The sequence below is a fragment of the Nannobrachium achirus genome (assembly GCF_963921795.1).
Source record: "Nannobrachium achirus genome assembly, chromosome: 6".
Taxonomy (NCBI): domain Eukaryota; kingdom Metazoa; phylum Chordata; class Actinopteri; order Myctophiformes; family Myctophidae; genus Nannobrachium; species Nannobrachium achirus.
The window spans coordinates 15406632-15421199 of record NC_137815.1 but is presented as its reverse complement, the minus strand read 5'-3'; the positions used below and the strand labels follow the sequence as shown (position 1 = coordinate 15421199).

General features: G+C 45.1%; 1 protein-coding gene across 1 annotated transcript in view; it reads left to right on the top strand.

Moving 5' to 3' along the window:
- Nucleotides 1-10649, top strand: part of LOC308287627 (membrane-associated guanylate kinase, WW and PDZ domain-containing protein 1-like) — a 108266-nt gene extending 97617 nt beyond the window's left edge. Inside the window, exons 18-19 of the mRNA XM_080728856.1 lie at nt 2614-2752; nt 9028-10649. Coding sequence (XP_080584982.1) covers nt 2614-2752; nt 9028-10361 — 1473 coding nt within the window. The 3' untranslated portion in view covers nt 10362-10649. The remainder of the gene's footprint in view (nt 1-2613; nt 2753-9027) is intronic.
- The last annotated feature ends 3919 nt before the right edge of the window (nt 10650-14568 follow it).

Sequence of the window (14568 nt, the reverse complement as noted above, 5' to 3'; positions counted from 1 at the left end):
CTCATAAATTCATAATATTGATCAGGAGACACTTCTTCTGGCCAGAACAGAAAAGAATAGGCGTTTTCCCCGTAATTTCTCCCTCTCACAAAATGAGGAAAAATGGTCCCAACGACGTTGCCCTCGGTGTGTGATGATGCGGTCGTTCTCCGTCGAAATTTGCACGGAAAAACAATATTGGTTGGGGTAATTACTGTGGCATAACATACTCTAACTCCCCCCAATTACTGAACGCTATGCTTCATCGAATGCTGCTGCTAATTAAGCCACCTAAATCAGTGCTGTGACATATAGCACTCTGGCAGAGCCAACCACTGGAGAGGGGGGAAAAAAAGGAAAAAGCTAGTTAATTTGTTTCTTCTATAATTGTGTACCCGGCATGTAAATCTGACATCGTACATGACACGTGGACGGAACCGTGATATTAAACCTTTGCTTTGTCGTATAGCATAACAAATAAGAAATAAACATGAGCCAAACTCCATTCAACCACTTAACCCTGAAGACCTGAAAAATACCTAAAACATTCTTCTAAATCCTTATGAAAAACATAATGTTTCTTTATCTTAAGTTTTTAATGTCAAGGATCCCTAGAATTATATGAATTTGACCACAGACCCCCCATCTCAAAATATTTTGTTCCAAGGACCCCCCAGAAGAAAAGATTTCAGTTAAAAATCGTCACTTAAAAAGAATATTATATTCAAAGATTTGCACACTTTTTCACGATTTTCTCAAAAATAGCAGATCTACAAGCTCATAGTGCGGAGAAAAAAAGATCAGTCCAAGACCAAGTACAGAGACAACGGTCAAAGTATTGAGGGTTTGACTGAAAAAAAAAGTGGAAGACACCAAATCTCAGCTCGTACTGTAGATCGAAAATTTTTGTCGAATGTTCCTCCCAGAATAGCATTTCCCTGGGAGAAATGAACGTACAATAATAGCTGATTTAGTTTCCCCATTGTGTGTTGTAAGTACAGTACTGTACAGTACAGCATTTGAGATGAGTACTGCTACTGTGTTGAGTGTGAGTAAATGTTCATTTAGACGACGTGCAGCATAGATCTGTTTGTCTGTGTGTGTGTGTGTGTGTGTGTGTGTGTGTGTGTGTGTGTGTGTGTGTGTGTGTGTGTGTGTGTGTGTGTGTGTGTGTGTGTGTGTGTGTGTGTGTGTGTGTGTGTGTGTGTGTGTGTGCGCGTGCGCGCGCGTTTGTGTGTGTGACTTGTTAGCAGAGAGATATTATTAATAGTGTGATGTTCTTTGAGGCACAGAGAGTGTCGGTGCTGAGAGACCCACTTTCTGCCAACCAAAGAGGAATTCCCTTGGCGCGGGCGACGCTGACAGTTAACTTCAGGCGTGGAGAAGGAAAAAGGAATTGAAAAAAGCCAACAGTTTCTCTCTCTCTCTCTCTCTCTCTCTCTCTCTCTCCATCTTTCTGTCTATCTCGTGGCTTCACGGTTGCTGCTTTTCGACACAGTTTTTGAAAAACATGATATAAATATATGTATATAAAAGAATACGAAAAACCAAAGAAAACATCTGCATGTGAGGTCTGCCGTTTACAGCAGGGGTCTTCAAGAGGGGGTCCGGGACCCCTAGGAGGTCCTCAGAGTTACTACAGGGGATCTTCCAAATCTTTGTGTGATAGAAACATTTTTGTCTCCTTTTTTACATCAACCACTTGAACCCTAGCGTCCATATTCGGAGAACTTTTTTTTTTTTTTTAACATATTTTATTCAAAGAGACAGGTTTGTGTTACAAGTATAGAAAAATAGAAATAAAAAACATCTCTTGTTTTTATATTTTCTCCCATCCACCCCTCCCCCCACCCACCCCTCCCCATATTCGGAGAACTTTAGCCAAAATAAGATCTACAAGCTTGTAGATCGTCTATTTTCGGCAAAGAGCTTTGGCGTAGAGGGGGAAAAAGAGCAGACTAAGTACAGAGTGAAAGGTCAAGTTTATTATGTATTGTCGGTTCAAGAATCCAAAATGCACTGATGATGGTGCTGTCATTGTGCTGTCAAAAGATGAACCTATATGGAATCTATTAAAGGACAACTTTGTTTTTTTACAACAAGGGTTCATATTTTAGCTAGTCATTAGAGAAAAGAAAAGATGAGTGTTACCATTTTTTCATTTACTTTTTTCTATCGTTTTAGTGATTTTAAAAGCACCGCAATCTTTCATGGGTCAGGTGTGACTTATGGGGGCTGGTGTAAATAGTAACAAAGACATTCCTGGCTTATTCTGTCTAAAAGGACATATTTAGCCACTTGTACGCATGCCCCCACCGACTGAAATCAAACTACTAAAATCGCTAAAACAATAGAAAGCAGTAAATGAAAACATCTTAACACTCATCTTTTCTTTTCTCTGATTACAATCTATAATATGAACCCTGAAACTTACGTTGTCCTTTAACAGCTTGTGGGGTTCCTTGCTTCATCTCTCTCTCAAATAAGGGGGTCCTTGGAATGAAAACGCTGAAGACCCCTGGTTTAGAGGTTTCCGAGTTGTAACTTTTTTATCTGGTTCTCTCCTTTCCCTCCCCGTCTCCCCCCTTCCTTTTCGGCTTTCCCCATCTCCCCCCCTCCCCCTCCCTCCCGCAGGTCGGCGACGAGATCCTGGAGATCAACGGCGAGACCACCAAGGGCATGAAGCACGCGCGCGCCATCGAGCTCATCAAGAGCGGCGGGCGGCGCGCCCACCTGGTGCTCAAGCGCGGCGACGGCTCCGTGCCCGAATATGGTGGGTCAATCTACGAAAACATTCCCTTCTCACCCGTCTTCACGCCCTGATGAGCCCCGCCCGCCCACACGGTCTCACCCACAGGACACTGGTGGTGGTGGTGGGGGGGGGAGGGTAGTGGGATGGGGGGGGGAGGACTTTAATTTACCCTCCCGGGACCCTTCTTCTCCTCCACCCCAGACGGACCCCTTCTCCTGGGGTCCTGGGGGCTCCCCCCTCCTCCTTTTTTTCTTCTTCTTTGAGGAGGTCAAGTTTTTTGGCTGTCACTGCCCCCCAATAATGGAGGAAAGGGGAGGTTCTTTTTCAGGGGGGTTCACCACGTGATTCTGTAAGCTCTTTACTTTACTGTCACCTGCTCTCAATTTCCATGTCATTTCCACCACCCCACCCCCTCTGTCACGTTTCATCTCATGTGCGCCCCCTGGGGACCACTGAGCGAGTCACTCTGTTTGGGACTTTATGGGAAAGGTGGCGGGTCTGATTTCATTGTCACACACACACACATACAAAGGACTGCGGGGTCGAATGACCCGGGCTAGCGGGATAAGACGCTTTCTTGTGGATCAGATTATTATAATATCGATATCGCTCCGGGTCCCTCGCCGATCGCTAATTTAGGCCTGGGGGAGAAATAAGGGCAAACCCGATATCCACAATATGACCCCTCCCATGATGACGGAGGGGGTTAGAATCATGCTCTGATGATAGCATCTCACAGCTTTGGGGCTTTTAGGAACGTAAGAACTAAAACATATTTATGATATTTATTGAAGGTGAATGTAAGCTACTGAAACTCTAAAGGGTCTTACAGTAAAAAAGTGGGAACTGTATTTTTTTGGACACGAGCAACTTGATGCTTTCATTTTGTTTTGTTGGTATTTTTTTGTTAGTTTTTTTTTGCTGTGTTAAACGAGGAAGTGCTCACTTTATAACTGACGTTTATTCACTACACCTGTGGATTTCTTTGCACCCCCCCCCCCACTGTCGATGTCATTGGAAAGCTGTGACCATATATGGAAAGTCCCCGCCCATTCCCGTTAGGAAATGAACAAGTCCCATGGCTTCACTTATTATAAAGATGTTTTTTTTTTTTTTTTTGTACAGCGATGAAAAGAATAGAGGCATTTTTACAAGTATTTTTGTTCTTGTGTACAGAAGCCGTGAATAGAGTCCACATATTATCGGAGAAGGAAAACAAAAAGTCTATTGCTGCATGAACCTGTCAAAAGTGTACATTGAGAAAATGTTTTCTTTGTTTTTCATTTGAGTCTATTTTCCATAATATTTATGGAATGTTTTTTTTTTTTTTTTAATTGATCGGTTTTGATTGAAAGTCACAAGTCATCATTGATGCATATTTTTTGTGCGTGCGTGTGTGCGTGTGCGTGCGTGTGTTTTTGCGTGGGGAAATATTTGCCTGTCTTGAGAAAGTTCATTCATGTGATTTTGTTTTTGCGCCAAGAATGTGCTGTCTTAACCCAATGAACATCTTGTGAGCTTGAATTTCTTTTATATTTTTATTTTTTTTGGCTCTTTTTTTTGTACTTTTAGTTGACACACCCTTCGACAGTCTCACCATTGTTCCTTGGTTTTCTTTTTTTCTGTCGGCGATGTTTTAAAAACTGCTTCATACTGTGGTGGGTTTGTGTGAGGGGATCACTGTCTCTTTCTGGGTTTGGTCTCTGCTGCTTCTGTGTCCCTATGGTGTGGGTATGTGAGTGCGTGCGTGTGTGTGTGTGTGCGTGTGTGTGTTTGTGTGTGTGTTAGGGATGGGACGATATGAAAATGTCACATCACGATGATTGTGACAAAAGAACTTTGCGATTTACGATATTATCACGATAATCAAAATCCATTATCTTGGGCGGAACATTTGCCAAAAACAGCCGATCTACAAGCTCGTTGGGAGCTTGGAGATCGGCTATTTTTTGGCAAAGACATTTGATAGAGACTGAAAAAAAATGTATCAAGTACATATATTATAAGTACCTTTTACCAACTATAGAGGGTTTAAGTGGTACCGGATATGCAGCTCTGCAAATAAAAGGTGAATTGATCCCAGTGCATGACGGAGGACGATTTCATGATAAATTAAAACTTCACGATACGATTATCGTGAGTGTTTTTTTATCACGATAAACGATAATATTGCTTATCGACCCATCCCTTGTGTGTGTGTGTGTGTGTGTGTGTGTGTGTGTGTGTGTGTGTGTGTGTGTGTGTGTGTGTGTGTGTGTGTGTGTGTGTGTGTGTGTGTGTGTGTGTGTGTGTGTGTGTGTGTGTGTGTGTGTGCGTGCGTGCGTGCGTGCGTGCGTGCGTGCGTGCGTGCGTGCGTGCGTGCGTGCGTGCGTGCGTGTACTCATGTGTGTCTGCAGCCTTAGTTGGGGGACGCTATCTGTAAACTGTTGATTCTTACTGAGTGTCTCCTTTTACTCAACGATCAAATAAACACCTTTTTCCATTGAATCACACAGGCAATAATTCTCTTCTTCTTCTTCTTCCACCTGGTTTGGTTTCATGTAAACCTTGTTTACCTGTTTTCTCTGTGTGTTTTGTGTGTTTTTTATCTTCTCTTCCTCCTGTCTTGCGCGCCGGGGCTTCGATCTCGCTCCGTCCTCCTTCAGGGACCGTTGCTCCACTTCTCACTGCATGTATGAGAAATGACAAGATGGGGGAGACTTCTCTCCTCCAGAATCAGACCACGGTTTGTAACTGTCCTCCCCTCCCGACTCCCCCTGCCTCTCTCCATCTCTCTCTCCCTCCCTCTCTCTCTCTATCTCTCCCTCTCTCCCACTGTGTCTGGTGTGTCCTGGGCTGACCCATGTCCATGCACTACTCCATACCGCATACAAATCCATTTTTCTTCCACGGAATGCATTTCGCCAAACGCTCCACCATCCGGCCGCCGCATCCTCCCGTCATCGCTGCTGTTGTCGTGCTGCTGACCAATCAGAATGGAGTGTTGTATCGTCGCTGTCGGGCAGAAAACCCACTTATCTCTGTGTTTTTACTTTTGGTGTTTTTTTAAAGGTTCTACACCATGCATTTAAAAATAATTTATATAACATTGTTTGTGTCCCAAAAACGTTTTTCAAAAGGTTTGAGGCTAAATTACCACTGCTGAATACAGAGCCCCTGTCATTTCTGCCTGGCTTTCAGAGCATTTTCAGCTGCAGTACCACCTTGTCCTGAGTGGGAGGACTGCGCTATTGAGCCAGTTTTGGCCCCACACTCCTCCCCCCACCTCCTGCTCAGCAGGCCTGCCCACCCATCCCCAAACCCTCTCCCAGCTCCTCCTGCCTCCTTCTCAGGCCTGCCCACCCCTCCCCAACCCCCACTCAGCACAGCAGTAGCAGTAGGTCACAATCGGACCTAAAATCAGACAGCCCGTTCTGAGACCTGCTTACATAGATCAGCCCATAAACTGAGAAAGACACAATGGTCAGAAATAGGACTTTGTGAGGATAGAGCTGGTGGGACACCGAAGAAATACATAACAATTGGAAAAATGAAAAAAAGTCATGGTGTAGTCGCTTTAAATTAAAAACAATACTACAGTATCACACAAAGGCAGATCTGCAAGTTTGAGCTTGTCAATCTGCTATTTTTAGCTAATTTTATTTTCATGAATCCTGAGAAGTAACATTCTTGGACATTTGAGTTTTCCACCCGACAGAGACGGTTATAGTATCTCTCCACCGATCACGTTCAACGTCTGTGTTCGCCGTCTGTTTGCTGCTGAAATCCAGAGTCAGTTTAAGACGAATTATACGTGGAACGGCGATTTTCAGCTGAGAAACCTGACTTGTGTTTAGTTTTTTAGTTTGTTTCAAAAGAAATTGTTTTGTAATTGGCTAATGTATTTATTCATCGAAAATTACTAATTTTGCCTTAATTAATTAGCCCTCTACTGTATATATCAACTTGCTGATGGAGACAAACGTAGACCCTTTCTGCCGTAGCCAGTTTGGAGTTCTGTAAAACTTTCAGTAGGATGATGTACTGAAGAGCAGACCGTTTCTGCTTTTGGGAAGCACTTTGTCAAAGACAACAGCTCACAAAACCACACGGTGAGATTATTAGGACTCAAATCCCTGCGGTTCGTACCAAACCAAGGTAATTCATGACATTTATTATTTATAATTCCTAACATTTGGACCCCTACTACCTCAATGCATGACTGAAGCCAAGCTTAGTATTATAATTTTTTGGACCTCATTTTTCAAGCATTTGCTTTTAAACATTTCTAACGAAATATCCAAGGCATCGTTGTCAGTGCATGAAAAGAGCATGGCGGATGAAATATGTTCAAGTAACATCATCAACAATGTACTGTATATAACGCATGGTTTATACTTAATTGTGCGCTCTGTTGTGCATCTACAGTACGTATAAACCAGCATTAACCACTTGAAACCCTAGCATGCCTATTCTGGGGGGGGGGGGGGGGGCATTCGCTGCAAATAGGCGACGTATATCCATGGTCTAGATGTGGAAAAAGAGTGGACCAAGTACAGAGCCAACTCAGGCCAGGTTCACTAAGTATAGAGGGATTATAGAACGGGTACACATTATAGTGTATTATTATTTTATGCTTTAACTATTGAAAAATAGCAGATATACAAGCTCACAGCGCGGCACTCGGTGCCGTGCTGCGAGCTTGTAGATCTGCTATTTTTAAAAAATCGTGAAAATTTGAATTTTGACCCGATTCTATAAGCGTCTTTTGAATCCTTCTAAGATTTTTTGAAATACCGATGTTTCTATGTCAGCAATCTGGCTCGCCATCGTCAAAGAAAAGGTCCTTTTCACTTAAACGGAGCTCAGTTAGCCTGTTCTTGAGAGACTACTGTGTCAGTGGTTCTCAAACTTTTTCATGTCAAGGACCCCCAAAATGAAATGTATTTGGCCACGGACCCACATCTTAAAATATTTAGTTCCAGGGACCACCCAGAAGCAAAATTTGAGTTACAAACGTTCGCTTTGAAAACACATATATTCAAAGATTTGCACACATTTTCACGACTTTTTCAAAAATAGCAGATCTACAAGCTCGCAGCGCGGCACTCGGTGCCGCGCTGTGAGCTTGTATATCTGCTATTTTTCACTGGTTAAAGCATTCAATAATTCTAGGCCTGAATGGGTTAAGTGGTTTTGACCAGATGGTAGCTGTTGCAGGTACAACCGTACCTGGGAAGGGTTCTTCAGTAGGTATCACGTACGTGTAACCAAAGCTTTGGCTGCTCCACAAGTTCATCACTGCCCTGCTTTTGTTTTTTTGTTTTTAAACGCATACATAAGCTGTACTAACATCCTACCATTGGCTGTGCTGTCTAACAGTTAGCCGTCTTTGCTGGCGATAACCTCCCAATGGCTTGGTAACGGAGCCACAGACGCAGCACGGGCACAGGCTCTGTGCACGGCAGCCATGTTGGACAGAAATTGAGCCTCTTCCTTACTTCCTTCGCAGGTCTCACCAATTATATTAATTAAGGCGTTGTTTCATTTAGTAGTAGCATAGTAGTGGTTCTCAAACATTTTAATGTCAAGGACCCCCATAACTGTTGAGTTCAACACCCATAAGGGGAACTCTTGGCTCAAGGAACTATTAGGGACCCTGGACCACACTTTGAGACCCACTTGGTGTAGGTAATTTAGTAGAATGTTTCCAGTGAGCCAACATGCAACGATATCACACCAGAATGGAACAGAGCCTTAATTAGTATAATCAGTAAGAGGTTAGGTTTAGATTGTAATTAGAGAAAAGAAACATTTACTCCTTTCTATCGTTTTAGCGATTTTAATGATTTTGATTTCAGTGGTTGCTGGGGGCACAAGTGGCTAAATATGTCTTTTTAGACACAATAAGCAGGCAATTTCTTCATTACTATTTACAGTAACACTATCTGTAAGTCACATCTGCCCATGAAAGATTGTGGTGCATCTTGGGAATGGGCTTATTGTGTCTAAAAAATACATATTTAGCCACTTGCATGCATGCCCCCAACCACTGAAATCAAAGTCATTAAAATTGTGAAAACAATAGAAAGCAGTAAATGAAAACGTTTTAACACTCATCTTTTCTTTTCTCTAATCACAATCTAAAATATGAACCCTTGTTGTGAAAACCAAAGTTGTCCTTTAAGGAAAGAGGCAGCGGTTCTGTCCAGTCTGGCTGCAGTGCATGGAGTCTGTTGTGCTGTGTTGGCAGAAGCTTGTTTTCCTCTGACTGCTTGTTGACGTGTTGTGACGTTTGACGCGTTGTGTTGTTGCAGCCCCCGGCGAAGGCCCCGGAGGCTCCGCCCACACAGCCACAGGGTTACAAGACCCTTCGGAAGTGACCGAGGAGGCCAGCGACCCCCCCGCACCCCCTCCCCACCAGTCATCCCGAGGCAAGAAGACCGAGACCGCCGGCCGCCAACACCACCACCAGCCCGCCAGCAGAGGGCACCACCACGCCACCAGCCGCCACCGCTCCCCCGACAAGAAGACGGGCAAACGCAAGGGCGGCACCGCCGCCAGCAAGGACATCGCCAAGCTCTTCAAGAAGAAGGACAAGGGGAAGAGTGGCGGGGACGGGCATCGCCACCACTCCAGCGGCGGCCAACAACAGCGCCACCGCTCCCCGGAGAGAGGGCGCGGAGGCGGCCGCTCGCGCAGCGCCGAAAACACCCTGGACAGCCGCCACCGAGGAGGGCACGGGCAACACGGCCGCTCCCCGGACCGACGCCACCACGGCCAGCCTCACCACCCCTCCTCCTCCTCCCACCCCGCTCGCCACCGCTCGCCGCACCGCTCGCCGCGGCGCCACCGTTCCCCCCATCGCTCCCCCCATCGCCCCCGCCACCACTCCCCCGCCCGGGCCCGTCCAGTCGTCCACTCCTCCTCGGACCCCTACCGCCGGCGCCACGCCTCCCCGGCCTCCAGGCCGCCGCAGCAGCAGGGCCAGTGGGTGAGCAACAACCAGAAACCCGGCGAGGAGGACGGCGTGCCGGTGCTGCCCGAGCCCCCCGGGAGAGAGGACAGCTTCAGCGTCCTCCAGGAGCCCCCGGCGTTGGACCGGCTGAACCGGGAGGCGTCGCGCCCCCTGCCCAGGGGGGAGCGCCCGCTGTTCGGGGACGACAGCCTGCTGGCGAGGTCCTCCTCCATGGAGAGGGCCTACCGGGGGGCGGACACCCTGCCGCGAGGAGCCTACAGGGACGTCACCCTGCCCCGGGTGCGCACCCCCGACTCGGACTCGGCCTACGGGAGGTACAGCTCGCTGCTGAGGGGCCGCTCCCCCACCAGGGGCGGCCGCTCTCCCTCTCCCAGCAGGGGCCGCCGCTCCCCCTCCCCGTCCCCGGAGCCCCCCCGGGGGCGCCACCGAGCCCGCAGCCTGGGCCGGGACATCTCCCCGCTGCCCAGGAGCTCCAGGCGGGACGAGGAGGAGGACGACGAAGAGGACGACGACGACTTTGTGGCGGCCAAGGTGAGGGACTACTACAGCACGCTCAAGTCCAGCGCCCCGCCAAGCCACTCCACCGCCAGGCCCAGCGTCCCCGAACCCAGGACCGTCCCCGAACCCAGGAAGAAAGCCTACAAGGAGAGCCCCCGAGACCTCAGCATCTGATTGGAGGAGAGCCCCCGAGACCTCAGCATCTGATTGGGACGGACCCTTATCATTAGGGATGGGACGATATAAGCGATATTATCGTTTATCGTGATTAAAAAACACTCATGATATTCGTATTGTGGAGATTTAATTTATCGCGATATCGTCCTCCGTCTTGCACTGGGGATCAATTCACCTTTTATTTGCCAAGCTGCATATCCGGTACCACTTAAACCCTCTATTGGTAAAACGACATGGAAATAACATACTTGATAGTCTTTTTTTTCACTCGCTACCAAATCTCTTTGTCAAAAAAAAATAGCTGATCTACAAGCTCACAACGTGTCGTGTTGCGATGCGTTGTGAGCTTGTAGATCTGCGTTTTTTGGGGGGGAAATGTTCCGCCACAGGATAATAATGGATGTTGGGGATATTCTGATTATCATAATAATATTGTAAATCACGATTTCTTTGGTCACGATAATCGTGACGTGAAATCTCGTTCATATCGACCCATCCCTACAACCCACAGAAAGGCACCGCCCAGAATGCTGGCTTCCCATTTTCCCCTCGATCCCTCACAAACCATCACTGGACCTCCACTGGACTCTCCAGTTCACACTCAACACACACACACACACACACACGCACGCACGCACACACACACACACACACACACACACACACTGACGCACACACACACACACTGACGCACACACTGACGCACACACCTACCACAGACCACAGAAGAAATCCAAGGTATTGATTGTGTGACATTGTTGATTTACTAACCAACACGGTGAATTCCAAAATGACTTTTGACAAAGCTGCAGTATAACTTTTTATTTTTTTGGTATGCTTTCGATTTTTTGGGAGGGTGTTTTTTTTTTCCTTTTCTTTTCTTTTTTTTCTCGGTTAAAGCGTTCTACATTTACAATATCTCTTGACTTTTACAGAAAATGTAAAACCACAAAAAACAATGATGTGCCTAAATAGTTCCATTGAAGAGCGACTTTATTTTTAATTTTGTTTTTCCTTTTCGTTTTTTTTTCCTTTGCGGTTTGATATAATGAGAAGACGGGCAGTTTTTTCCTCGTCCGTCAGATGATGAAATGTATGTAAACTTTTTTCCACAAAGAGCCCAATGGAAGCACCTCACCATACGGACAACCGAGGCCCGGTGCTCCAAACACTGATGCTGTGCATGTCTTTTAATGGTTTCAATGTCTTCTAGCTATCTTCTTTGTTCTCTCTCTCTCTCTCTCTCTCTCTCTCTCTCTCTCTCTCTCTATCTCTCTTTTTTTCTGTCTCTTTCTCCCCAGCAAGCACGGCCAGGACCTGGACCAATCAGTGACGTCTCGATCGGGGCCAGATCACAGCCCATATTGGGGGATGATCTCGACGTCATTACCAGGACGTCAGATGGACTTTTTTTGTTTGACAGGATTTATGTTGGTTGAAATCAGGTGATATTCTAGGCCAGATAAATATCATAACTAGTTAGATATGTCCCAGAATATAACCTTATATATCGTCGTTGTCGGGTGTAAACCTCGTATTTCCAAGTTTCAAATTTGTATGTTCTTTCGCAAAGCAAAGCCCTGCTTAATCGTACAAGGCTGTCGCACAAAAGTAGTGAAAACAGCAGATCTACAAGCACACAACGCGTCGCGGTGCGAGGCGTTGTGTGCTTGTAGATCGGCTGTTTTCACTAGTTTAAATCATTTTCAAAATGAAAAATGCAAAACGAACGGTTTTGGACATACAATGTTTTCACCCGACAACGACGATATGCTCATATTTCAACTAACATTACAAACAATAACAATAATCCTGTCCCAACAAAAAAGTCCATATGACGTCCTGGTAATGACGTCAAGATCATCCCCATATGGGCTGTGATCTGGCCCCAATGGAGACGTCACTGATTGGTCCAGGTCCTGACCGTGCTTGCTGGGTCTCTATGCCTCTCTCCTCTCGGTCTCTCTCTCTCTCTGAATGTATCTCTCTCTCTGTCTCTGTATCTCTCTCTCTCTCTCTCTCTCTCTCTCTCTCTCTCTCTCTCTCTCTCTCTCTCTCCCAGTGCCACTGTTTTTTAGACATTTGGACCAGACAATAGCACAAGCCTGCATTTGTTTGTATATTTTTGACAGTTTGCAGTATGTGTACATTCAGAGGTGATCATTTTAAATGAATTAAGGGAAAGTAACAGTTAAACCTACGATGACGTGAAAATAAAAATGATAATATATTAAACAAATGAAACCTGTGGTGCTTGCCGCTTTACTCTGAAGAGACAGTGTGTGTGTGTGTGTGTGTGTGTGTGTGTGTGTGTGTGTGTGTGTGTGTGTGTGTGTGTGTGTGTGTGTGTGTGTGTGTGTGTGTGTGTGTGTGGATGCAAGATATTACAGACACTGGTGTATAGTAACTAAGTTCATTTACTCAAGTACTGTACTCGCGTACAATTCTGAGGTATCTTTTACTTAATGGAGTACTTCCAATTTGATATAATATTACTTCTACTCCTCTACATCTCAAAGGCAAATAATTGTACTTTTACTCCACTATAATTATTTGAAAACTTTAGTTATAGTTACTCTGTATATTTTGTATATTACAAAACCACTTCAGACCTACAGTATTATGCAGTATATGCTTTGGCAATTTGAAATTAGTAGATCTACAAGCTCACAATATAAATCTGCTATATGACATTTTTATTTAAAATATAAACAAAAGCAAATATGTCCCATGACTGACTGTAGAATGTAAAATGTACTCAAGATAATAAAAAAGTAGAGAGATGGCAGGTAGCCTAATTAAAGTAGTTATAGGCCTACATTTTCTATGTATTTTTTTCCTCAGTTAGCTATTTTGTATTCTACAGTCAGTCATTTCAACCGTTATTTTTATTTATTTGTTGTTTCATAAATGAATGCCCTACTTGTACAGTTAGTGTAGCTCGACTATTTTCACTATTTTTAAATGCTAATGTAATAAAAAAAAAAGTACGGTTTTGAACATACAAGCTTTCCACCCGACAGCATTGGTACAGTATGTATGTATTCGTACAAGTTCACAAGTTCACTCTCCTAGTTCCAGTTTCTTTTACCTTTTGCCTCTTCTGTTCTGTGTTTTCCATGCCAATTTCCCCCTGAACAGAACTTCTTCCCCAGTCTACTTCTGGCTGCATTATCATTCCTATCCTGCCTCATGCTGGGGTATTTTTCGGGGGACGTGTTTATTTATTATCGCGTTTGAACAAAAAAACTGCAAGCGTGTCCCTACAAGATGTCAGCGACAGTGACAGCAGCAGGCAGATGACAGGGCGACTAGGAGAGGAGAGGAGGGCTGTCTACCTTCTCTCTGAGATGATTGAAGAACCCAGGAGAAGAGGTAGGTCACTGTCGGTTACCAGCGGAGAATACAGATTAATTCACTCCCAGAGGGGAAAAAACAACAACTTTAGTTTGTTCATGCCTGGCTGACAGTGACGCAAGAGGTTTCAGAAATGGTCCGGCTGTTACTGAATTCAGTCCACGGTTCTTTTTAGTTTTGTCGTCCTTTGGGCTCTTATTGATGGTGACTGTGGAGACAGACAGGAAACGGTGAGACTTTAAATAGTCTGACACCGTCCCCGGGATCGAACCACGTCTCCCGTACCACAGACATTAGAGCCTATGTGGTACAGTACACGCCCGGTGGGCAACTTTGATGATGGCGAGGGCCACTATATTTCCAACTTCACTCCAGAGGGCCACATTGCATATTGCTAGATTTGCTACGTCCTACTACTTTGTTATTTTAGTACGTCATGTCAGAAATAGCATAGTCAAAAATAGCCGATCTACAAGCTGAAAGCGCGTCGCTGCGACGCGTTTTGAGCTTGTAGATCTGCTGTTTTTGCTTCTTTTGAATTGGAATCCTGAATATTTTTTTGTTATTTTTTAATTGGAATCCTGACTTTATACAAATATGTTGGACATAAAAAATATATTTTAATACTACTATACTAGTCATTAAGCTAATATAGACTTGAGTAAATTCAAGCGGTCATGTTTGGAATTGTAACAGCTGAAATCAATAATGATTGTTTTGATATTAACCTGCTAGGGGCCGCATTAAGTGAAGGTGGGGGCCGCATGTGGCCCCCGGGCCGCCAGTTGCCCATGTATGCCCTAAACACTCAGCTATGAGTCCAAGATTGTTTGTCTTTATTTTTGAA